Source organism: Lissotriton vulgaris, chromosome 2_1 (assembly GCF_964263255.1).
Source record: "Lissotriton vulgaris chromosome 2_1, aLisVul1.2, whole genome shotgun sequence".
In the NCBI taxonomy this organism is placed as follows: domain Eukaryota; kingdom Metazoa; phylum Chordata; class Amphibia; order Caudata; family Salamandridae; genus Lissotriton; species Lissotriton vulgaris.
The window spans coordinates 127,327,766-127,353,556 of record NC_141687.1 but is presented as its reverse complement, the minus strand read 5'-3'; the positions used below and the strand labels follow the sequence as shown (position 1 = coordinate 127,353,556).

Below are 25,791 nucleotides of genomic sequence, written 5' to 3'. Positions count from 1 at the left end.
ATTTTAGAACCATTGCATCCAGTTAATTGTCTCAGTACTATCTTTGCTATGGTTCCAGGCTTTTTTACTCCAAGTCATACTTAATGGGTTGAATCGATTACTTTGTGTATCGTGTTGGTCGGCCATCCCTGCATGCTCTTGTATACTATTTCCTCCTACAGTTGGTATTGTTAGGTGTACCATATTGAGTTTGAATTATGCTGACCTAGGGGAACAGCGTTATTTGAGCTACTGTCTTTTGTGAGTGTGTTATTTAAATGTTTCCACTGTGAGTTGATCCTCTTTTGCTGATCTGTTTTCCCCGCAGCATATCCAGACCTTCAAAGTAGAGATGATACACGAAACTCTGCATGGCAGAAGGATGGCTGGGATGAATGTGTTTACTATACAGGTAAAATGTTCTTCTGTTTATTTATCTATATGCATGGCTTGTGAGCAGGTATTTGTACAGTACCTTGGCAGCCATGGTTATACAACAATATAACCTCTTGCAAAAACATCTGCCCTGCAGAGTGTACTTTACTTTGCCTCTTGTATTATCTAATATGTGTTCATATTTAGGAGACCTGGAAAGAGTACTTTCGTTTTACAACTAGACCATATGTATTTCGGGTTAGCAATATAAATTGTCGGATAAGTCAAACAAAAAAACACGAAAAATCTAATCGGGATTCGTCCCTTCCTGCCACTCACTTTGTCATCAGAAGGATGAGAGCTGCACAATGCATCTTGATCCTGAAGTTGATCGATGTTGGAGCCTATCCAGTAATTCGTTTTGGCGCAGCCTGTGTTTCTGGGGCGGTCTGCCATTCTGAAATGGATCGAAGAGTTCTGAAGGCCATGCTCCAACTCTTCAGAATCTTGCCGAGTCCCTCTGGTGTGTCTTTGGCCACATGGAGTTAAGAGGCTTTCCATCTGGAATACATTTTCCTTTGCCACGGTTCACACCGGTTCCTGGAACTTTAACTCCATCGATACCAAAAGAAGAGGTTCCTGTTCTAATATATAACTCTGAGTCTGTGCCAATTTGACCTCGACAGAGCCCGCGCCCGGCTGCTGTTGAAGAGCAATTTCCTCCGCCCCATCTGCCGCCTCCACAAGGGACAACGCATATCCTACATTGCCTCTTTAGTACAGATTTGTACAATGATTAAGCTGTGGATGATGAGATTGGACAGCCATACTACTAAGAGAATTAGTATGATGACCTGCAAGTAGCTAGTGGCCTTAATCCCTCCCCTGAATTGAGGAACACCTAGAAGGACTTAAGCCACCAAAAGGTGGTTCAGGCTGCAATTGGTAGGACAAACCAAAACTCATTACATTACAAGCTACTCCCCTGATAGGGAGTCAAAATATGTGGAGGCATTTGAAAATACGTCTTCTTATCCACCAGCTTGGCTCTTAGATCAGTGAATGCCAATTGCATCCTGTGGTGCTACGCCCACACCCTTTCGGTGGTTCAAGTCTTTCTAGGTGTTCCTCAAGATCTACAACCGGTCCTTCTCCAGGCTATACAGGAAGGTTGTGATGCTGCCAACTTCACAATATGTTGTGGCTTGGATACCGCTGATTCTATTGGGTGAGCCATTAGCATCAATGTCACCATTCTCTGCTATGATTTGCTGTGCTCAAACGTTTTTTTCCCCCGCCCTTATGTGGTCCCTCATAGACATGTACTATGATGGGACTCGCCTATATGAATACAAGGCAAGGTTCCCTGTAGAATATTTCAAGGAGAATAGGGTCATGTCACCCTCCCTGGTGTTATCTGCTGTACCTCACCAGCTGCATCAGCTTATCGCTCCTTCCATGGCTGCACAGAGGCTTGCTGTACTGCCAGCCGATCCAGCCTCAACAAGATGCCCAGTATTCTCGTGGTCGAGGCTGTGGTGCCCACCATAAAGGTCAACTGCCCTCATGCAGCCCCACCTACCAAATCCCTTTAGTGTGCTCTTGGTGGAGCACAGCCACCAAGTGGAAGGTTGGATCCAATAGTTCTTGCCGGGTTGGCAGGCCATAACATCGGACAGGTGGGTCCTGCAAATTGTTGGAAGGGGTATGCCCTACCCTTCCTTTCCATGCTGTCCCACCTTCCACTGCCCACCATGAACTGACATAAGACAGTCTGTCCGTTTTGCAGCAAGAAGTGCAATCCCTTTTTGCCAAAGGCTCTATCGCGAGAGTGTCCACACCAGAAGTAAGACATGGTTGTTATTCCCGTTTCTTTCTGGTTTACAAGAAGAATGGAAGCCTTTGTCCTATTTTAGATCTGTACTCTCTCAACATCTTCCTTTGCAAGGAAAGATTCAAAATGCTCACATTGGCCCAGGTCTTGTCTGCGCTTGACCCTAAAGGCTGGATAGTAGCGTCGAACCTGCAAAATGCCTGTTTCCGTACACCCGTCCTGCAGACCCATTGACGCTACCTGTGATTCGTGGTGGGACAGAAGCATTTCCAGTTCATAGTGTTTCTCTTTGGTGGCACCAGTTTTCCCTTGGATGTTCCCGAAAACGATGGTGGTGGTGGCAGCACACCTTCAGAAATCAGGGGTGACGGTCTTTCTCCTTTCTCTACGACTGGCTGTTGAAAGCGGTCTCCCCCTAGGTAGTAGTCCGCCACCTTTAAAATACGAAGAACCTCCTTTCATCTTTAGGATTAACTATGAGTGGGCCAAAGTCACACCTGACTCCTCAGATGCACCCCTTCATCAGAGCCACTCTGGAAAGGGTTGTGTTTTGTGCCTTTACCCCGAAAAGGAGAGACAAGGACACTCAGACTATTATCCCAGTCTTTCACCTTAGTCCTGAATTTCAGTAAGGGGGACTCTTAGGCTGCTGTGACTGATGTCCTCCTGAATCCATCTGGTTTATCATACCAGGTGGCATATTCAGTCTCTTCAATTGTATCTGAAGGCTCAGTGAGCCCAATATCAAGGGGACCTCTCAGACCATATCCAGATTTCGGAGGAGATTGCAAAATATCTGCAGTGGTGGCTGCCGAAGAGCAAGCAGGCCCCTCTCTCTCTTCCCCACTCAGAGCTGACAGTAGTGAATGATCCATCGCTTCTGGGTTAGGGTGGCCATCTTGGAGCAATGCAGATCAGAGCCTTCTGGATTTCGGCAGAATTACGGCTCCATATCAACCTTCTGAGGCTGAGGGCCATCGACTTAGAGTTGAAATCTAGCCCATGGGCAGTCGAGCGCTTTATAAATGTTCAAATCAAATCCCTTCTTCCATCTATCAAGAGGAGGCTGGTGCAGGTCTTAATGGACAATGCCACAATCTTTGAGTGCGCGTTGTTCTTCATAAGGAAACCCAAAGGTGTGACGGGGACTATGGTGTAGGTATTTATAGAGCAACAAAAGGCCCCTTCCGAAGGAATATTTACAACAGTGTACATAGAAATCAAATAATTTCTATAACAACTTTAAGTAAAATCATGTAATGCTTGAATTTAATAAATATTGAAAGATAAACCCGAGCGAGAAATAGACAAGAAAATAAACAATTAGATTACCAGAACTCAGACATTTATAGAGTAGCTCAACACTTACTAGACATTTTGTGGCACCTATTTTTTTATAAAGTACCAATGCTATTCTTTTCAAAATAAAGAACATTTGCAATAGTCAAAGTACTTTGTTGACGACGTTTCGATTCCTTGTTGGGGACCATCATCAGGACTTAGAATATATTCCTAAAAGAAGAATTGCCTGTTCAAAAAGAAAGTCACGAGAAAGACAGGAATAAAACAAAAGGAGTAAAAAGGGGGTGGGGAGGAAAGAGAAAAAATCAAAAATAAGATTCAATATTAAAATAATAAATTAAGATGAAAAGGCGAGGGCCTCTCATGCCATGCAGGTACGTGGAAGAATGATGTGCATCCAAAGACTATGAAGGTGAGAACTGCTCTTACAAACAAGGAAACATGCTCAATAGTGATTAAAATGCCCTGCTCTGTGTTAGTGAAGTAGGTGGGTTGTTATATTAGGACTTTGAAGATAGGGTGCTGACTTGTGAAAGGGAGAACCATCCAATTGGGATTGGGGGCAAGGCAAGAAAAATTGCAATGTTCAAGATAGGTGCTGCAGCGAGGGTGTCAGTTCTGGCGTTTAGAGGAACCGGTCAAATGAGCTGGGGAGAAACTAATGGAAAGTAATGAGCAAACGTATAATGTATGTGAGCGCTATTGATAAGAGGATGGGGCATAAAAGATAGTCCTTACCAGCCAAGTGATGTGCAGTTATGACATTAACCAGATGGGGTCCGGGAGGGCATTCGGTTGAAAGGCGGCTGGTGGGACTCAGAGGGTCATAAATTAATTTGAGGGTGGAGAAAAAACGGGGTTGCTAGGCTAAGGTAGCCGCATGCTGCAATTAATATTACCTAATCGAGCTGAACTCTGCGTTGGAAGTGATGGCTTTCAAAGATAAGGGGAGGCAACAACTGCTGTGAGTGGATCCATCCTGCAGCGCAGGTCTGCAAAGTAACCTTAAAGGTCAGATACGCAGGGCGGGAGCAGAAACGTGGGTCGAGAGCAGCAGCGGTGTGCGGCTCTCAGCTGAACCTGCAGTGGTTGTGACCTATGTGCGTGCGAGAGTGCTAGTAAAAGCCTGGAAGTGGGCGTGATCACATATGTAATCAGGAGAAACAACTTGTTTTTCTGAGTGGAAAGAATGGCAGACATCTTGAAAAGGGAAAAGGCTATATCCATGATGAAGAGAAGGGGAGAAAAACAATTAGTAGGGCGAGAGACAAAAGTAAGGAAAGAAAATGTACAAAATATATGCAATATGATATATCAACAATTGTAAATTAAACAGTAATAATAGAGACAGTATCCACAAGGTGAGTAATTTTCATATAATTACAATACAATGGTTGTTTCTATAGTGTATATATCCATATTAAGACAGTTAATTTCAAGAGTTGTCAGGAGCTGGTAAGTTAGTACTTAAAGGTATCCGCTCAACTAATGGGCCTAAAAATACAAAAAGAGTCCCAATATACAGAATGAAAATTACATGGTCACGGGAGATTGTATTTTCCAAAGAAATAGATAGTTATAGCAGAGTTGTCCAGACCACTGATCTGTTCAGCCCCTAACCCTGGGAGTTGGCACATAGCATCCATCTCAGCTCTTCTTTGTTCGGAAGCGCATTAATGTCAGCACCTCTCTGTGGGGGGTTGATCACTGCGAATGCCAGCGTAAATCATCCTCTGTGTGGCCTTTTAGTTGAAAGTGATCCACAATGGAGCGCCGCTCACTTTGCAGTGAATGCGGCTTCTGTGTGTATAGACCTGTATGCATACTTTTTGGGTTGTCTGTCCAATATAAATCAATTGACAGGGGCATGTGATGCGATGTTATTCCAACTTGTTAAGCACACGAATACCCTAAGGTGTCTTGGCGCGTAAGATCAAAAAGAACACAACGTGAACAGTGGACTAATTCTGGAAAAGCCATATTTTAAGCTCCTTCCTAAAAAAGATCAGTGAATGCGATGATCTAAGATGTATGGGAAGAGTGTTCCACATCTACAACCCCAATGAGTTTTTTAAAATCTGAGGACAATCCTTTATTTGGCTTCAGTGGAAAGAAGGGGTCTTCTGGGAAGATGCAAGTTAAAGAGGCTTTTAAGAAAGACTGGACCTATATTATTTAGAGCTTTGTAAGCCAGGCATAACGACCTAAATGTAATATGGCTTACCACCGGGAGCCAATGCAGTTTTTGAATTTCATTAGAGGCAGACCCAGCAAGACTCTAGTGGCTGCATTTTGTGTTATCTGCAACTTTTTTAGGTGTTGACTTGAATATTCAGATACAAAACATTGCAGTTATCTAATTTAGATAGCACCAATGCAGTCCTAACAGTCTGCCTGGTATTAGCTGGCAGATAAGGGAGAATTTTCTTTATTTTCTAAATTCTAGAAAAAAGAAGAGACCGTTGCATTTATTTGATTTACATATGTCAGTTTGTTGTCCATTAGTACCCCCAGATTTTTCGCCTTGGTTACTGGTTTAGGGAGTTCGCCTAGCCAAATGGCCACCATGTGGGATCCAAAGTTGACGAGAGGCTGATGAATATTATTACCTCCGTTTTATCTGAATGAGCTTTAGGCAGTATTTACTCATACAGGTACTTATTTCCCTCATACAATCCTGAAAGCGTAGCGAGGTGGATGGTCCGTTTTTGGACGCCACAACCACAATTTGTGTGTCATCCGAGTAAGATGTCAGATTGAAACCAAATTTTTGGATCAAGGGTGCTAGTTCACACACGTAAAAGTTAAATGTCGGACTGAAGGAAGATCCCTGTATAACCCCACAGGGTAGTGCATAAGGAGCTGATTTAAAATTATCCAAAGCTACTGACTGTGTTCTATCGACTGGAAAGGAGGAAAGCAGGAATGGGCTGATTCCTTAATACCCAATGTTTTTATATATATATATTTATTTTTTTAATTTATTCGCTCGGGTTCCACCATATATGAGGGATGGTGGTTTATCGCCCCCCTGGTAGCGATGTGGCGTTTAGAGCGGCCTTCCCCGACGTGGTTAGTTCCTTGGTGGTAGGCTGCCCCAATTTTTCTATTTTGGGAGACTTCAACTTACATTTTGAGAACCTTAACACCCCCTCGGTTAGCGGTATTCTTGCTGACCTGGAGGCCCTTCAACTGGTGCAAATGGTTCGACAGCCTACCCATACAGGCGGCCATACCTTAGATCCTTTTTTTACTAATTTGGCAGACGCTGCTGTCTCCGCCGTTACACCTCTTGGCTGGACGGACCACTCTTTGGTTACCATCTGTACCCCTTTGCCGGGAATGATTACTATTCCCCCGGCAAAGCTGGTCACAAGGCGTCATTGGAGTAAATTACGTCTGGAGGACTTACATCGTGTCCTCGCCGAGGAGCCTTTAGAACCTCTGATGATGGTTGATTCAGGTTACGAGAAGTTCTGCTCCTGGATCTCCAAGGCGCTTGACGCCCTTATTCCAATTACCGCTTGTAAAGTCAGCTCCAGGGACTCCAGTCCGTGGTACGACGGCGCCTTACGTACACTCAAGGGTAGTTGTAGGCGGGCGGAGAGGGCTTGGCGGAAGGCGTACAATAGCGGGAAAAAAGCTATTTATCTCGCCTCCGTCAAAATATACCATCGGGCTGTTTGCCGAGCTCGGGCAGCTTATTACGCTGCTGAATTCGGCAACAGCTCCAACCCCTCTAAAACCATCTTTAAAGTGATGAAGGATCTCTTGGCAAAGCGTGCCTGTATTACGACGACTGGGTCCACCTCTCACTGTGAGGCTCTTGCTCGGTTTTTTCTGGAAAAGGTCCAAAACATCTATCGGACGTTCCCTTGTACAGGGCCTCCAGTTGAGCCCCCGATCAACATCTATGGATTTTCCGTGCTGCCCCCGCTGACATCAGAGGGGTTTGACCTCCTGGCTCAGCAGGTCAAATCAGGGTCCCCCGCTGATCCGCTTACAGCGACTCTTTTTAGAGAGCAGTCGTTTGTGGGACGGGCCGTGGTTCACTCCTTGATTAACATCACGTTGGAGTCAAGCACGGTACCCGCTAGCTGGAAGCGGGCGGTGGTTTCTCCCATTTTGAAGAAGCCGTCCCTGGATCCTGATAAACCCGAAAACTACCGGCCCATCTCCTTGCTTCCGTGGCCGACCAAAGTGTTGGAGGCCCATGTCAACAAAGTTCTTTCGGCTCACCTTATCCATGCTAACATCTTGGATCCCACCCAGAATGGGTTCCGTGCTGGACACAGCACGGAGACCGCCCTCCTCTCCATGGCTGAACACCTTCGCACGGTGATGGATGCGGGACAGACAGCGGCGCTCGTCTTATTGGACCTGAGCGCCGCGTTTGATACTGTCTCGCATCCTATCCTGTTGCATCGCCTGGAGGAGATTGGGCTGGGTGGACCTGCCCTCCAGTGGTTCCGGTCTTTTCTAGACGATCGTTTATTTAGCGTTGCCGTCCCACCGTTCCAGTCCCAATTCCATCCTTTGAAACAGGGGGTGCCGCAAGGATCCTCGCTGAGTCCCACGTTGTTTAATCTTTACGTGAGGCCGCTGGCTGAGGTCGTCAAGCAATGGGGCATGACTATGGTCTCATATGCTGACGACACTCAGCTAGCGGTTACGATCAGCGGGGATGCGGACCGGGATGCCCCCAGGTTTCAGAGTGGACTTATGGCGGTGGCGAGCTGGATGAAGAACAACTGTCTCCAGCTCAACGCTAAGAAAACAGAGATCATGATCGTCGGCAAGAGATCGGAGCTATGGGGGACAGGTGGTGGCCTACGGAGCTGGGGCCGGCCCCCCTTCCGGTCACGGAATTAAAGAACTTAGGAGTATGGATGGATCCCTCCCTCAGCTATGTAGGCCACACGAAGAAAACCGCGGCCTGTTGCTTTGGTATCTTACGGTCGCTTCGCCCTGTTCTGAAGTTTTTTGACCATCGCACCAGGCAGCTGATAGTCCAGGCTACAGTGTTATCTCGCCTGGACTATGCCAGCTCTCTTCTTGTAGGGTCCAATGTGGCTGAGGTTACCCGCCTCCAACGCGTCCAGAACGCTGCGGCGAGAGCTATTGTTGGCCTACCTCGAACTTGTTCTGTCTCCAGCACATTGAGATCACTGCACTGGTTGCCTATCAGGGCCAGAATTCAGTTCAAAGTGCTGTGTGTGGCGTTCAAGATTTTGAGGGGGGTAGGTCCCCCAATTCTTGCGGACCTTCTGTCTTGGTATGTGCCTACTCGGCCCCTGAGATCCCTGGGCCAAGCACTTACTGTGATCCCCCGATACAGACTGTGTCGGGTCGGTGGCCGTTCTTTCCGGGTCAGAGCAGCCGAGCTCTGGAACTCCCTTCCTGTAGAGATGCGGCTGTTAGACGATCTTTTAGTCTTTCGCAAAGTCTTAAAAACTTTTTTGTTTTAATAAATCACTTTCCTCCTTTCTGTTATGTTTCCTGTGGTGTTGCATTTTTATCTGCCATGCGCCAGGACGCCCCTTAGCTGGGGCAGCTGTGCGCATTACAAAAGTATGTAACATAACATAACATAACTCTCGGGCGGGTACAGTGTTAAATGCCTTGTGGTTTTATTATCTTGCCGTGGATCGGCATTGGCCCCTCTAGGAACTAGCATGACTTATAGGGATGTAATATGGAGTACCAGAAAAGGAAAGAATGATCATGTGAGTCATCTGTACAAATGGATAAGGTTTCTCACGTTTTGACTGAAAAAATATGAAAATGTACAGTACTTTAAGTACCATGGGGCTCCATAGGAGAAAGTAAAAGATGAGTATGATGATGATTTGACAGTGTTAGATGCTAATCTCCCTAAAAATAGACATGATAAACAAAAGGTGAAATGAGTAATTTTCTGAAATTTTACACAGTGTATGACTTAAGGAGGGACCTATGCCGATCCACGGCAAGATAATAAAACCACAAGGCACATAAGAGTCGAGTATAGACATGATAAACAAAAGGTGAAATGAGTAATTTTCTGAAATTTTACACAGTGTATGACTTAAGGAGGGACCTATGCCGATCCACGGCAAGATAATAAAACCACAAGGCACATAAGAGTCGAGTATAGACATGATAAACAAAAGGTGAAATGAGTAATTTTCTGAAATTTTACACAGTGTATGACTTAAGGAGGGACCTATGCCGATCCACGGCAAGATAATAAAACCACAAGGCACATAAGAGTCGAGTATCTGTGAGCAATAATAAGTGGTGTCGTAGATCCAGCCGATCCACGGCATTTGAAAGTTGGGCAATTATGTGATGTTGCCTAAGACCGTGATGTAATTATAAACAATCTACGAACACACCACTGAGTAGGGTGAGAAATACGAAGCCATGAATATCGATATGTCTATAAATGATAATTATGAGGTATAATTATGAATATTGATGTTGGCTGAATTATTAGTAATGTTAAAAAGCATTATGTTGAACTTGCTACGAATTTGTATGCTTGAATATGAAACGCTTTATGTATGTGCTATACCGTAAAAAACTAAAAAAAATGGGGACAAGCAGAATGATATGTTTATGGACCCTCGTTTGTCTCAATAACCCATTCAAAATGGCTGCTTCCGCTGTGTTTCAGTAACACGGAAGGCGGCATAGGGCGAAGTTTCTTTTGGGACTCGAAGAAGACCGTTTGGTCGAAACGCGTCGCCAATAAACGCAATTTGATTACGGACCCTGGTGTGCGAGTCGTTTGTGTGGTTCCTGGGAGGAAGAAACTCTGGTCGGGAGCCCTTTCAATCATATATATATATATATGTATATTTATTCCAATTACCGCTCTGGTGCTTGAGCTCACCTTGTAGAGAAGAGCAGACACTTTGAAATGCCTTTTCGTTCACTGCTGGCAACAGTGACTTTTTATTCAGCCATCAGCGCAAATATAACTGACAAGATGACGCGTTTCGGCCAGCGGGGTGGCCTTGCTCACATGATATATATATCCTGTCGAAGGCTATCGCTGAAACACGTAGGCCATTTTTCACCGTGGTGCTATGAAATAAAACAAAATATTTAAATTCACGACTTGAGGTATAACCTTTTTGGTGGTGCTGTAACCTTCCGTGTGCAAGTGGAGGCTGTGTGGGAGCGCCCAGACCGCTGCGGCAATCGATTAATTTGACAGACATGTATGTGGCTTTTATCCCATTTATAGTGGTACAAATGGAAAATTGGCCCAACGCAATGTTAACATGATTATAAGTTACAAGTTTTTTGTATCAGAGGTGAATGGACTGACACTCCAATTACTGCATTTGAAATGCCCCAATCTTGGTGGCAATCCCCAAAGCTCAGGGTAAGTTTGTGATGTTTTGATAGAGGGAAGGCTATCTCTGACCAAGTGATCTTTAATACTTTTGTTCTTGCGAAAAGCAGTCTTTCCAATTGCAATTCACCTGCATTGACAACTGGTTAATGTTTAAGTATGCATTTGTCAACTTGATTGGTTATTCGGGAAAAAGGTAGTGACACAAGCCAACCGATTATTTTTTACTTTATCTTTGAGTTTGGGAGTAAATAGTACCTCACACGGACAGTAACCAGCCCTTTACATTGAGTGTCTGACCAATTTACGGGGATAGCCCCTATTTTGCAATTTGGTACATGGAACTTTGGCTTCAGTAAAGTAGTTAATTTATGAGAAGTGTTTCTCCTAAGACTGATAAATTCCAAGACGGGTAAAGAATCCCGGCGGGCTCGAGGATAGTGTATAATAGGAGGGTGTATCTTTCCATGAATTTACGGAATAATGATGTAAAGAGCCCAACAGAGGATGTCTAATCAGTAAGTCTAGTAAAGGGATTGCCATCCTACTGTGGGATAATGAGAATCTAAGTCCATTGCAGTGGGTATTTAGCCAATCAAAGTTTTCAAGGCTGCCTTTGCATCCATGCCAGATCATAAAAATGTCTATATAGCGCCCCCAATGGCTAATCTGGTGAGGAAAAAAAAGGGTTACAGTGGGACATGGTGATTTCAGTTTCCAGGCGGTTCATGAAGAGTATCAAGGTTTTTTTTTTTGTTTTAATATCTGAGGGTACAAGCAGGAAGTTGAGAGAAGTCGTATACAGTTTGAGCATTGGCATAAAGCATGGATCCTAACCATCCTGTACATTGCGGCTATTAATGTTACAGCCTATCTTCGTGTGCCATTTTATCATGTACTAAGCTCCCAGGTACCCAATAGAGAGCCCCAAAACAAGAAAAATGGATCCGGGGGAGGAGGGGAGAAGAGAGGGATGACAGCCTCCTCATGGTGTGCACATTCATTACAGCTTTGATAGCTGCTGTCGATTTGGCTCATTTCTCTTAGACCTGTACGGCCGTCCCAGGGCCAATGGGTGGGAGATCGACTTTGATCCGTTGCTTTCAGCCGCTGGTAAGTCTGCAATGGCTCCCAGATGTCATTAGGTTGTGTTTGTACAGGCATGAGGTCCCAGTAGGCAGACAGCTGCCCATGGCAGAATGCTGCATTTCTGACCAGTCTTCAGATCGGAGAGCTGGACGCTGGCCCCAGCAAATTGCCATATGCCGTTTAGCCAGAAGCATGGATAATTTCCTGTTGGCCCCAGATGTATTTCTCATATAACCCAGCAGCTTAGTCGGGGAGGAGCAATCTATATGAAGTTCTTGCATCTCATCCATTACATCAAAGATGGTTCTCCAGTAGTGATTGATGTTGGGGCAGTCCTATGCCAGGTGCAGGAAGGATGCGTGTGGGGCTCGACACCTCATGCATCGTGCATCATCAGTCAGACCTACTTGGTGTATCAGTTTTGGCGTCCTGTATAATCTGTGTATGAATTTAAAATAAATGAAACGTAGCCTGTAATTGGGAGGGAGGGGCGAGTGACCTTGCCTGCGCGCAGCATAATGTCCACTGGTCCTATGATATAGGTGTGCCTAGCTGGGCCTCCCACTCCTGGCGTGCCCTGGAATCGCACATCTGTGCTGTTCACCGCATGCCAGTATATAACCGCGTCATCCGTTTGTGGGGCGACGGGTTATTTCGAAGAGTATTGCAAAGTTTGGTGCAAAATCCACTCCGATGGAAGAACGTTTAGTTTGTTGAAAGAAGTACTCTCCAAATTAGAAAAACTTTGTTAAGCAGTGTACTAATAATGTCAGAATGAAATCTGTGGGTATGGCATGTGGTTGGGTCCTGGAATCCAGGACTGTAGCTATAGTCTCTGTTGGACTAGGCCCTTTTTGCAGGGTCATCCCTGAACTTTTTGCCCTCCTGTATTTTGTCTGACCTGTTATTATTGGTTTTATGACTCTGGGCACTTTATCACTTCTGATCATACGAAAGTGCATATGCTCTCCCTATTGTACATTGATCTATGGATTAGTGACTCCATGATTGGCTGGTTTGGTTTACTTGTCAGACCCTAGTACAGTGCACGGAGTGGGCCCAGGGCTTATAAATCAAATGCTGCTGAGGGCTTGTAGCACTGGTTTGCCATTCACAGAAGCGGACTGTAAAGTGTGTCTCAGGTCTGCCATTGCAGAGCCTGTGTGCAGTCTGGTACTGCCATGTTGACTGGGCAAGTGCACCCACTTGCCAGCCCTAAACCTTCCCTTTTCTGCAAATTAATCACCCCTATGGTAGGCCCAAGGGCAGGGTGCATTGTAGGTAAAATGTAGGACATACCCTGATGTGTGTGTGGCCTGTCCTAATAGTGAATTACAACCATTTTCGTTTTTCACTATTGCAAGGCTACCTGTTCCCCATAGGCCAGAATGGGCAGTTTGATTACAACAACTTATAATCCTAACTGTCTCAGGGAACTAGGTAGAAGTTCGATTTTAGTATGCCTGAACTCAGAATGATAAAATACATCTTTTAGTGAAGTTGTTTTAACATTCTGTGTTTGAAAATACCACTTTTAGAAAGTAGGTATTTTCTTGCCTAACTATCCAAGCCTGCCTCTGCTAGGTTGTCTAGTCCTTGTCTGGAGTTTGAGTGACAGGACGATTCAAGGAGACAGGGTGAGTCAGCACAGGGCTGAATACACCCATCTGCATGTAGAGTGGTGGGAGGGGAGCATCTGGTACCTGAATAGGGCTGTGCCTGCCTTCCACAATGCTGGCTCCACCTCCTGTGGTGCATCTGATGTCCCTCGCTGACACTGTCAAAGGTAGAGAAGGAGTCTTGTAAACAAAGTGCTCCAGGACTGCACACAACTGGTTTGGACTAGGCACAGACACTCTGCCTACAGCGACAACGGATTTTGGTGTATAAAAGAGGACCCCAGAACTTTAGATCACTTTTGGGAAACAAGAAGAACCTTTGCTGAGGAGAGGAACCAGAGAAACTGAGGACGACACTATCCCTAAGCTCAGCGCTGTTTGGGGGATTGGCCTGTAGTGATTGCCTGACTGCCAAAGAAAGGAAAAAGGAATTAGTGCTACTTTCAAATCAATTGTAAAGGATCTCCAAGGGCTTGAGAAAGAGCTTGCCTCCTGCTGAAGTTTCAGGGACAACAGACTTTACCATCCAGCTCCCCTGCTGGGAATTGAAGTACCTGGTGTTGAGCTGGGCCTTCTGAGAGACTGCGTGTCGCTGGGAGCTGGAAGACGACTCGAGACGAAGTAGCGTGCCGCAGCCGTTGTCATCACCTGAAGCGCCTCGCATCACCGAAGCAGAGTGTCGCCGTTGCAGCAGACGCCATTGCATCGCCGGAGAAGCGTGTCGCAGGGCCTGTCACGTCTCAGAGGAATCGTTGAGTTGCCGCACGGCCATCGGCGTGCATGCATCGTTGTCGCATCAAGAAGAAGACTCCATTTTCATTGCACCGGATCTTCATCGCATCACGGCGTTGCAGGCCGCATCGCCACGGAAGCACAGTAAGAAACCGGCGCATCACCTCCCCACGCAGAGAAAAACGGACTCATCCCCTACGCAGCAGTAGGGACCCGATGCATCACCGTTCTTGCGTGTAAGGAACCGACATATCCCCTTCCCTGCAACACTTTCGTTGTTTTGCGTTACGCATCTAAAGGTACATTGAACTCAAAGTGTCGCATTTTACTTCTATAGAGTACTAAGCTAATTCTACCATTTTTAAAGTGCAGTACTGTGGATTTGTGTTGTTTGTGGTCTTGTCAAGTCTATATAAAAATACTTATTTTTATACTACAACTTGTGTGGTGTCCATCTGTAGTGCTGTCACTGGGTTACTGTAGGTGTTCACAAATGTTTTACACACTGTCTCTGAAATAAGCCTGTCTGCTCGTGCCAAGCTACCAAGGGGGTGAGCAGGCATTATTTTAGGAGTGTACCCCCTTACCCTGACTAGACGCAAGGGTCCCTATTTGGTCAAAGGTACCTACCTCTGCCAACTAGAGACACCCAAATCCAACAGTCTATACCCTCTTTGAGGAATATTGGCGAACAGAGACTTCAAGTGTACACAAAATGCTGGATTTAGGGTCAAAAGGAACATGTTTGATTTTGTTAATAATATCCATAGTACCCTTTATATGGTGAATCAAATGGTCAACATATTGTCGGAGAGGCTCCAGTATGGAGCCACAACCCCAGACAATCTGGGGATCGGGTTGGGTGTTCATTTCTTTGTGCATCTTGAGGAGGGTATATATGACGGATGTACTTGGAGAATTCTGATTCAAAAATGTGCACTCATTTTCGGTCAGGAAGCCATCCACTCTACCTCTCTCAGCTAAAAATACTCCTTTGTATGTCTTTCTTGGGGTCTGTGGTAAGCCTTAGATATTGCTCAGTATTAGACAATTGTCTAAGGATCTCTGCTTTGTAGTTATAAGTATCTCGTATAACCACGCACCGCCTTTTTCCACTGGTTTTGATAATCACTGAATGATTTTGTTTAAGGCTAGTTGGTACATGTATTTCTGTGATGAGCAAATTATACGGGACAAAGTTGTGTCTGTTCCAAATCTGAAATTTCTTTCAAAACCAGCCTCTCAAACGTATGCATTTCACATGGAGTTCGTACTATATAAAATTTGCTGCATTTGTTTTCTAAATGCAGGGCTGATGGTTTGCCGTTTCAAAGTATTTATGTTAAATGCAGCCCTTGACGGGCGCTGTAATTAACATAAATACTTTCAAAAGCCCACAATCCGCCCCACAGCAGCGCTGTGAGAAAATAAATGCATCAAGTTTAAAAGCACATCTGTTATCAGATGATCCTGAAAGCACATGTTCAGTTTGTAGACTTGCTGCATTTCTTTCCTTAATGCAGCTCGGCTGTGGGGCTTATTGTGGCCTTTTGAAAGAATTGATGTTAATCTCAGAGCCAGTCATGGGCTGCATTTTAGCATAAATTCTTTCAAAAGGCAAACCATCAACCCTGCATGTAGAAAAGAAATGCAGCAAGTTTTATATAGTGCAAACTCAATCCAAAAGTATTGGAGCTCTTTACATGATTTATATTTTTTTGTTTTTGGTATGCATGGGGAGATTAATTGATTTGCACAGAATCACAGAATTTTAAGCTGACCCAAGACTTAAAACCTAAGTTGGCGGCTCAAGCATTAAGCCACAATCTCTACCACAAGAGCGGAAACATTTTCAATATTATATACAACTTTATGCAACAACCATTGACAAAGCCAATAGTCCTGCTTTCTTGTAGGTGTAATGTTACTTATATATCTGAATCCAATGATAGAAGAAGCAAAATATCTGTCGGTTGACACACAATGCTAAGCACAGATTTTTTGCTTAATTGCTTTTAAACCACACCCTTAATTGCATCGCTCACTCCCCTTTGAGAGACTCTCTAGTTTTTTCATCCTACTTAAAGCCCTGGTCTACACACACGGTCAGGTTCTTGGCGCACATAGCCTTGGCTGCAGCACACAGAGACCTTACTCTGCTGGACATGGAAAAAATAAATTAGAGGGAACACTAGTCCTGGCTGGTGCGTTATCAGTGGTAGTGCATGTCGCCATCTGTAATATTTCTGACGTGTTTGGCGTTCCCCAGGTGCACTATACCATTTTTGTGTCCGGACACGTCCCTGGGTTGATAGACAGCACTGACCTCTCCCTAAAATATTCTGGTTTGAGGCCTCGGAGTTTGAGGTAGTGCCTTCTAATAAATCGGAGTTATCTGAAGATTCGCAAGAAGTGACCAGGGTATTTTGGTTATTATATCTGCTCCAAAGGCGTCCGTAGTGGGGTCGTGTGTATGTCCTATTGTTAAAGACCTTGTCAGAGAGATATGGATAGGTTCTCTCTATCTTGTAGTTCCTGATATCCCTACTTACTTTGGTGGCTTTTTGTCATGTTCTACGCTGTAGAACTCTGAGAGGTTTTATCCATTTTTTCAAGTAGACTTTTAGTATTTGGAATTGTACTGGACTCTAATCTGTTTTTTGTCTTAGGAGAAACTCTTTTCATAAATGTGACTACTTTACTGAAGCCAAAGTTCTGTGTATCAGACTGCAAAATAGGGGCTATCCCCATAAATTGGTCAGGCACTCCATGAAAAGGGTTTGTTTTCGTGAGGTACTACTTACCCCCAAACCCGAAGAGAAAGTCAAAAGTAATCGGTTGGCTTGTGTCACTACCTTTTCCCCAATATCCAATCAAGTAAAAAAATGCATACTTGAACATTGGCCAGTTGTCAATGCAGGCAAATTGCAATTGGAAGGAACGCATTTTGCAATAATAGAGTATTAAAGATCACTTTGTAAGAGCTAGCCTTCCCTCAATCAAAACATCACAATCTTTATCTGAGCTTTGGGGATTGACACCAAGATCTGGGCAAATACGGTAATTGTAGTGGATATCCATTCCATTCACCTCATACAAAAAATTCTACCTATTATGACTGTTAACATTGCGTTGGACCAGTTTTCCAATTGTAACACTATAAATGTTCTATATGCCATCACATACTGTCTATCGATTTATACCAGACCAACCCAGAAAGCACACATACGAGTCTGTCAACACAGAAGCTGTATATGATGTAAAGTAAGCAGCGCTCCATTGGTGGATCACTTTCTACTAAAAGGCCATACAGAGGATGATTTACACTGGCAGGTGATCGCGGTGATAAAACCCTCACTGAGAGGACCTGACATTCATTCGCTTCTGAATAAAGAATAACTTAAATGGATTCCACGTACCAACAGCTTACATAATGGGCTAAACCGATCAAAGGACTGTACAACTCTACTATAACCATCTATTTCTTCTTTGGAGAATATAATCTCCTATGAACAATGTAATTTTCACTGTGCATATGGTGACTCTTTTCGTAGCTATAGGCCTGTTAGTTGAGCTATAAGCATTTACTTACCAGCTCCTGACAACTCTTGGAATTAACTGTCTTAATATGGATATGTACACTATGGAACAACCATTGTAATGATATGCAAATGACACACCTTGTGGACACTGTCTCAATATTATTACTGTTTAATTTACAATTGTTGATATATCACACATCTATTTTGAAAATTTCTACTGGTACTGTTTCTCTCCCCACTTATTCTTTTTCTCCCCTTCTCTTCATCATGGATATATCCTTTCCCCTCCTCAAGATGTCTGCCATCTTTTCCACTCTGGGACACAAGTTGTTTCTCCTAATTACATATGCGCGGTCACGCCAACTTCCGGGCTTTTACTAGCGCTCCGGCACGCATTATGGTCAGAAGTACTGCCGGTCAGCCTAGAGCCGCACACCGCTACTTTTCCCGTCCCACGTTTCTGCTCCCATCCCACAATTCTGCGACCTTTAAGATTACTTTGTTGACACGCCCTGCAGGATGGAGCTGCTCACAGCAGTTTTTGCCTCCCCTCTGCTCTAAAAACCATTTGGCTACTGCACTGGGCTGCTGCAGAATTCAGCTTGATTATGCAAGACTAATTACCGCTAATCACAATTAATCACTAATTACCCATAGGCTACCTTAGCCTAGGGACCCCATTTTTTCTTCACCTTCATAAATTAATTAATGACCCTCTGAATCCCACCAGCTGCATTTGAACCGACCGTCCTCCTGGACATCATCCTGATCATCACTAGGCTGGTAAGGACTATTTTTATGCCCCATCCTAGTGTCTATAGAGCTCACCTACATTATGCTTTGCTCATTACTTTCCATTTGTTCCTCCTTGGCTCATTTGACCGGTTCCTCTGGAAGCCAGACCCGAAGCATTCGCAGCAGCACCTATCTTGGGCATTGCAATTTTGCTTGCCTTGCCCCCAATCCCAATAGGATTGTTCTCCTTCCACGGGTCAGCACCCTATTCTTGCAGTCCTAATATAGCGGCCACCCACTTCATGCACACAGCAGAACATGTAAAGTACCATCACCTGTAGTTCTGGCTATTGGCCAGGAAAAGGATATTTGGACTGTAATTCTTTACACCTCTATGGCTGGCTTTGTAATGCGCTCATTGGAGTATGAAGTCCGGGAAGCAGTTTGGTCAATGTATTTAACGATAATCCCAAACCAGCATGGCTGGAGGGGGTCTTGACGGGATGTTTGTTACTTTCTTGGAGGAAAAAAAAGTCTGGACTTAGAGCTATTTACCCGTTCTGTGTCTAACTTTGCCAATGATTTACTCTTAAATGTGTTTACTTTTGTTGCAGTGCTGTCTGTGCTTGTAACAGTACTCTTTTTAGTCATGTAGAAGAGGTGCTGTGCAGCAAAGTGATGTTTTTGACTCAACCTGCTAAGAGGCTGTTTTATTCATGTTTATAGTGTTTTCTATGTTCACAGTATGTTTAGAAACTACTAGTGGCTTTTAATCAGATGAGTTAATATTAATTAATCTTTTTTATTATTTACATCTGTATTAATTGCAGTCACGTGTAATGATTTTAATTATTCACTCATGATAAAATACACTAATATTATTACAGTACAGAAACACGCACAGCTGTTGTAGGCCATAGATAGGTTCCAGGTGCCAAGGTTTACCTCTGAACACAAACAGCAGACAATTAAAAGCTTTTAAGAGACAAGTAAGACTGGTATTAAGGAGAGTAATCTGCATTTAAATATAAGACGCAGGGGAGTGCCACCAGACTCTCCAATTTTTCAACTCCCAAAAAAATATTATAATGACTTTTATTGCTCAAAATAAATAAGCTGCAGGCAACAATAGCATCATAGTGAATGCTTGTACGATCGACTTTAATGCTTTATGTTTGAGGATTCTCAAACACACATACTCATGCCTGAGAAAATGATAATGCTGTAGTATGGCTCTTAAATAGTCTGAAAGTGTCTTTGCCTTGGGATATAGAAAATTCCACTGGTTAGCCATAATATTGTTGACAATATCTGACTCTGTGCAGAGTGCATAAACCACATTGCCTCCACTTACCATGAGGAGCACACATTTTTCTATGTTATCCGTGTTAGATCCTGCCTGATCAGCTGATAGACAGCAGCTTGTAAGAAATGTCTGCGTAAGGAACCCAAATATTCATAGTGTTGGGCCCTAAAATTAATTTAGCAACCTTTCATTTTCCTAAATTGTTATGAGCTTTCGCTAAGTCTTTTGAAAAACATCACTTGCTGTTTATCAGAATTCAACTAGGTACCCAAAACATCTGTTTAAGAATTGTTTTCATCTGTGGTAAATAACAGTTTTATTTTTCTTTGCCATGGCTTTATCCTTGTCACCACTAGAAATGGATAATAATATTGCCAGGCTGGAAATGGAAAATATTGCCAAGCAACAAATAAGAGCCAAAGCTAGAACCTGGAGCAAACTAAGAGCATCAGTTCAAATAGTCATTCTCTTGCTAATGCTTTTGTACCATTTAAGATGGTCTAACGTTTACCCATTATATGTTACTGTTGAATGAACAATGTAGCTTTGTCAAGTAGACCAATGAGAACGGAGGCATGCTGTAAGAAGACGATGTTTTTTGAGTATTGCATTGTGAGCTCTCCAATTCTTTGCATTAACTTCCTAAGCCATTTTGTTTTATCTGTTAAAGAGAGCATAAAATGGGAAGTATTTCCTCCTTTTTACCTTTTCACGCTTTCCTTAGGCTGTTGGCAGGAGAGACTTTCAGGGGCTGTTACTTCTCCTTTTATTTGACTGTAAAAAGTGCTGGGAACAAGGGATGCTATACATTAATTTCAGTGACTTGTTCTAACCTCTCATTGAACAGCATTACGTTTTATGAAGTACTAAGTGGTAAACAGTGGTCAAAAACCTTATAAAATCCATTTACCAATTTAAATAATTTGAGGAGATTGCTATGTTGAATCTCTTATAAAGTAACGTAAGGGAAATCTTTGAAGTCTGTTGCCTCCTTGGAGATGTTTGGTTCTAGCTCAAAAAATTTAACTGTTTCGTGGCTTGGAATCGCAATACTCCCTTTCTGAATATCATTATTTTGTTCAACCATCTTTTGTCACCCTAAACATCACTGAAACACTGATGTGGCACTTGTTACAGTTTCCGCTGGTGCTTTTTCCTTTGGGACTGTTTTTACCTGGTAATAACTAGCAGGGTTTCCAACGCATTGAGTAACTTAGAATTGCACTCTGAGCCAAAACGAAGTTAGAACAGAGGTCACTTTGTATTGCGCCTCGAACTTCTACTGTACTGCCTGCCTGCCTGAAAGCAAATAGACTATGGTAAGATCTGACCATAACAATTGTCCAAGGACACCCACAATTCAAGGTAACCGTAACCACTATCAATATAAGTAGGATCATATCTCAACCCTTCAGAAAAGCAACTTTCTTTTGTGCACCTCATTTCTCTTATCTGTAAATACCAGATCTGAAAGAGACACGTTAGTGATAGATTCCTTACCTTAGAATATCCTCAGGCGTCAGACTGGATCCGGGAAGTTTTTAGTCAGCAGTACCCCTGTGCGTCGGTAGGTGGCGTTGTGCGGCTCCACGTCCGTCGCTGGCGTCTTAAGCGCCGAGATGATGTCACAGAGACTAATTAGGCCCCACCCATGCATGCTGACGTCAGTTCTTTCTTTTTCCGCGCCAGGAAGCGCAGATCCGGTTAGAGCTCGTACCCTAGTCACTTTTTGTTTCAAAACATTTTTAATTAATATTCAGAAGGGAGAGCAAAAAATGCAATTACAACATGATATTCAGTGCAATACTGTGTAGACCATTCAAGGCATCACAAGGAGGGAAATGATAGCAAGAGCTCCTGGGCCCCATATTATCTCAATCAATGTTAGCGTGGCAGTCCTAGGCTGTCCGGTGTCCCCACCTTACATATTCCTGACTTATCTTACCAGTGGTATACAACTCCAACAGCTGCACTCGCGTCTATGACTGGCATCGTAGAGCTTCGCCTAGTCACTTTTTGACTAACTTTTTTTGAGACTTTTGTCTCGACTTTTTGAGTCCTTGATTCCTGGTGCCACGTAGGGCTGCCTGTGTTTTAATCCTGCGGGGCCTGTAGACGTACGATGTCGGCGGCCGACCCCCATGGCTTCCGTCTCTACTGTCTGGAGCGGCACCATGACTCCTGGTCATGTTCCGACTGTCGGGCCAGGGTTCCGAAGGCTTTGCGGGAGCAGTCCCGAAAGCTGCTGGAAGCCAGGCAGTCGTCTCCGCGCCGTTCAAGGTCCGGGGGTCACTCAAGGGATCGACCGCGGAGCCATCACCATCGCTCCTCTGGTCTAAGTATTCTCCCTCGGAATCAGGGAAGAGACGTCACAGGAAAAAGTTTTTGCATCCCCATTGGAGCCTAGGAGCCCCGCGGCCAACCCACCCTATCCGGGTTCGTCGGCGACTCCGGCCCAGGTGCAAGAGTGTCTTGCTGCCATGGACCACGTTTTCAGGCCCAGGGCTTCCGCAGAAGCGCCTTCAGGACCCGTGGTTCCGACCGGCGCCATTGCCGGCACTGTTGGAGCACTTGTTTTCCCCTGTGCCTCCCCCACCGCTGCCGCCTGTGCCATGAGCTGTGGTGAAGGGGGATGACTGGGAGGGGTCCGGAGACCCTATTGCACGGCAGTGCGAGTCTGAAAATGAGTGGGTGGAAGACTCGGAGGACGCAGGTGGCCTTGACCTTACTGAGGTGCTTCAGACTGCGCCAAGTTCCATGGAACCTCTGCTCCCGTTTTTTGAGGCCTTGACAGATGTTTTGATGGGCATCCGGTCTCGGCCAGCCACAGGGGTTCCTGTAGATAAGAATTTGGCCAGGCATCATCGCCCAGCACTGGGTGATCCAGCCTTTCTGACAAATCATCCCACTCTGGAGAGCCTGGTCATTCAGGCCTCCACTTGCCAGAGTGCATTCCCTACCGCCCCGCCGGATAAGGAATCGAAGAAGCTGGAGCAGTTCGGCAAGAGGTTATTTTCCTCTGCCAGCTTGGGGCTGCAGTCAGTCAACACGGCGTGCCTGTTGGGCCGTTACTCTCGCGCTGTGTGGGACACAGTGGCGCAGACACTGCCCCAGTGTCCGAAGAGGTTTGGGCTGTACTTTCCCAGGCTGTGGCGAAGGGAAAGGATGCCGCAAAGTTTGCCATTCGGTGTGGCCTGGACACCACGGATTCTTTAGAGAGAGCGATCTCCACAACAGTGACCCTGCGTCGCCGTGCTTCGCTGCAGTCCACTGGGTTTTCGGGGGATGTCCAGAGTTCCCTCATGGGCATGCCTTTTGATGGTACTCGCCTCTTTGGCGATAAGGCAGACAGCGCGCTGGAGCGTTTCAAGGACTCTGGCTACGGCCAAGTCCTTGGGACCCTCCAGAACACGCCCGGCCACGTCTACCTTTCGTTCCTTTCGTGGCCACGGAAGGGGCGCCCCTGTTCGCTCTTTTAGTCAGAAGCCTGCGCAGAACCAATCTCAGCGTGGCAGTGGGCGTGGAGGCTGCCGTGGCGGCACAGGGGGCCAGCATGCGGGTCAGTCCACCTCTGCTCTCGCACCATCTGCCTCAAAGCTTTCCTAGTCTGAGCTTTGGGGTGCACCCCACGCCGGTGGGCAGCAGGATTCAATATCACCTCTCCCACTGGCGTTCTGTCACTTCCGACAGGCGGGTGCTTCAACTCGTCCGGAGGGGTTACTCCCTCCCGCCCAGCCATGCCACCTCAGTTCCTCCACATGTCGGGATCACTTCGCGCTTCTCCAACAGTAAGTCATGGCCCTCTTGGCCAAGGGGGCCATAGAGCTCTTTCCTGGGCGAGAAGTAGGACCTGGTTGTTATTCCCACTACTTTCTGGTCCCCAAGAAGGACAAAGGGGGCTTGCGCCCCATTTTGGACCTCAGGAAAGTCAATCGCTTTCTCCGAAAGGAGAAGTTCAAAATGTTGACTCTGGCTCAGGTCTTGGCTGCCCTCGACCCTGGAGACTGGATGGTAACGTTGGACTTGTAGGACGCATATTTTCATATCCCTGTCCTGCCGGCCCACCGGCGTTACCTGCGGTTCACGGTAGGCGAGGAGCATTTTTAGTTTGCCCTGCTCCCCTTCGGCCTTACAAGCTCCCCTCAGGTGTTCAAGAAAGTGATGGCGGTGGTCGGAGTTCACCTGCGCAGATCAGGTGTCAGTCTTCCTCTACTTCGACGACTGGTTGTTGAAGGCTGGCTCGCCCCAGGCAGTTGTCACCTACCTTCAGACTACAGCCTACCTCCTGCATTTTCTGGGGTTCTCCATCAACGTGCCGAAGTCGCACCTGAGTCCCTCTCAGAAGCTCCCCTTCAACGGAGCGGTTCTGTATTCGATGCAGTTTTTGGTTTATCCTCCCGAGCAGCGAGTCCGGGACATTCAGTCAATGATTCCGATCTTTCAGCCTCTATCCCAGATTTCAGTCAGGATGACCCTCCGGCTCCTGGACCTGATGGCCTCCTGCATCCTGCTAGTGCAACATGCCAGATGGCATATACAGGCTCTGCAATGGGACCTGAACTTCCAGTGGGCGCAGCACCAGGGCAACCTGTCCGATTATGTCCAGATCTCGGAGGGCACTGCACGACAATTGCAGTGGTGGCCCACGAATCGCGATTGGGTCACTGGCAGGTCCCTCTCCCTTCCCCAACCGGAGCACACAGTGGTGACTGATGCGTCCCTCCTGGGATTGAGAGGCCACTTGGGAGAAGCGGAGATCAGAGGCCTCTGGTCTCTGGCGGAGTCCCGGCTCCATATCAACCTTTTGGAGCTTCGGGCTATTCGGCTTGCACTGAAGGCATTCCTTCCCTCTGACCGGGGAAGTGTGGTGCAGGTGTTCACGGACAACACCACGGCCATGTGACATTGCAACAAACGGGGCAGGTTGGGGTCCTGGACCCTATTTCAGGAGGCTCGGCGCCTCTGGACATGGCTGAAACATCAAGGCATTACCTTGTGATACAACACCTGGCATGTTCTCTAAACGCCAGGGCGGACGAACCCAGCCGCTGTGCTTGATGAATCACGAATGGCGTAGAGTAATGGGGAAGGCGCCCTTTCAGTACTTTTTTCAGTACTGCCCCCAGTGCCACTAAAAGTACCTGTGGTCGGATCACCATGAGGTTTATAACTTCTGTCCCCAGACCACGACACTGCCTTTTGTGAAGTTTTCCTCACCTTCCTGTGGAAGCAAACTTGCAAGTACTGAAGGGTGAAGTGTTCGGCGCACCAGTAGATGCATCAGCAGTACTCCAGGAAGAGCAACCCACGAATGAAGAAGTCGGCCACAGTAGTAATTGTGGTCTTTTCCGACACCCACTCCAAGCGTTCCTAGAGGCCTTATGCCAAGGTAGCACTGTTCCCAAAAGAGTCAAACATCAAGGCCTGAGAACAAACCAACACAGCCTTCAGGGCCTCTGCAGTCTTCGGGCTCTGGTCAGCACTGAGCAAAGGCCTTGGATCTAAAGATGGACATGCCTAAAGGTTTTGAGCTTCAGCGCCACAGACTAGACTTGACTCTGTTTGAAGCTATAAGTTCCATTGACGTGGCCCCCAAGTAATTGTTGATGCAGTGAACACCATTGATGATCCTCTGAACAGTTGATGTTTTAAAAGCTACAGGAGGAACTTAATGCGGACAGAAGTCCCTCTTTATCCACCCCCTTACTGAGAAGAGTTTAGCAAAAACCACCCCTTTCTCTTCTACTTTCATAACTGGCTAATCAAGAGCACAGGCAAGCAACAATACCTAGCTCACACCCAAGTAGCCATCTATCTGCTTCATGGCCTCGGTTTCACTATATATGCCACTGCTTCTTGCATACCAGCCCTGATTGTCCAGCCCTTCTTGGAGTATGCAAAGCCTACCCTAGCCAGCAGAGGCTGTTGGCATT

At 45.7% G+C, this 25,791-nt stretch overlaps 1 protein-coding gene across 1 annotated transcript in view; it reads left to right on the top strand.

Moving 5' to 3' along the window:
- NIPSNAP2 (nipsnap homolog 2) overlaps positions 1–25,791 on the top strand; it is a 102,527-nt gene that overhangs the window by 73,651 nt on the left and 3,085 nt on the right. Inside the window, exon 9 of the mRNA XM_086954578.1 lies at positions 308–391. Coding sequence (XP_086810704.1) covers positions 308–391 — 84 coding nt within the window. The remainder of the gene's footprint in view (positions 1–307; positions 392–25,791) is intronic.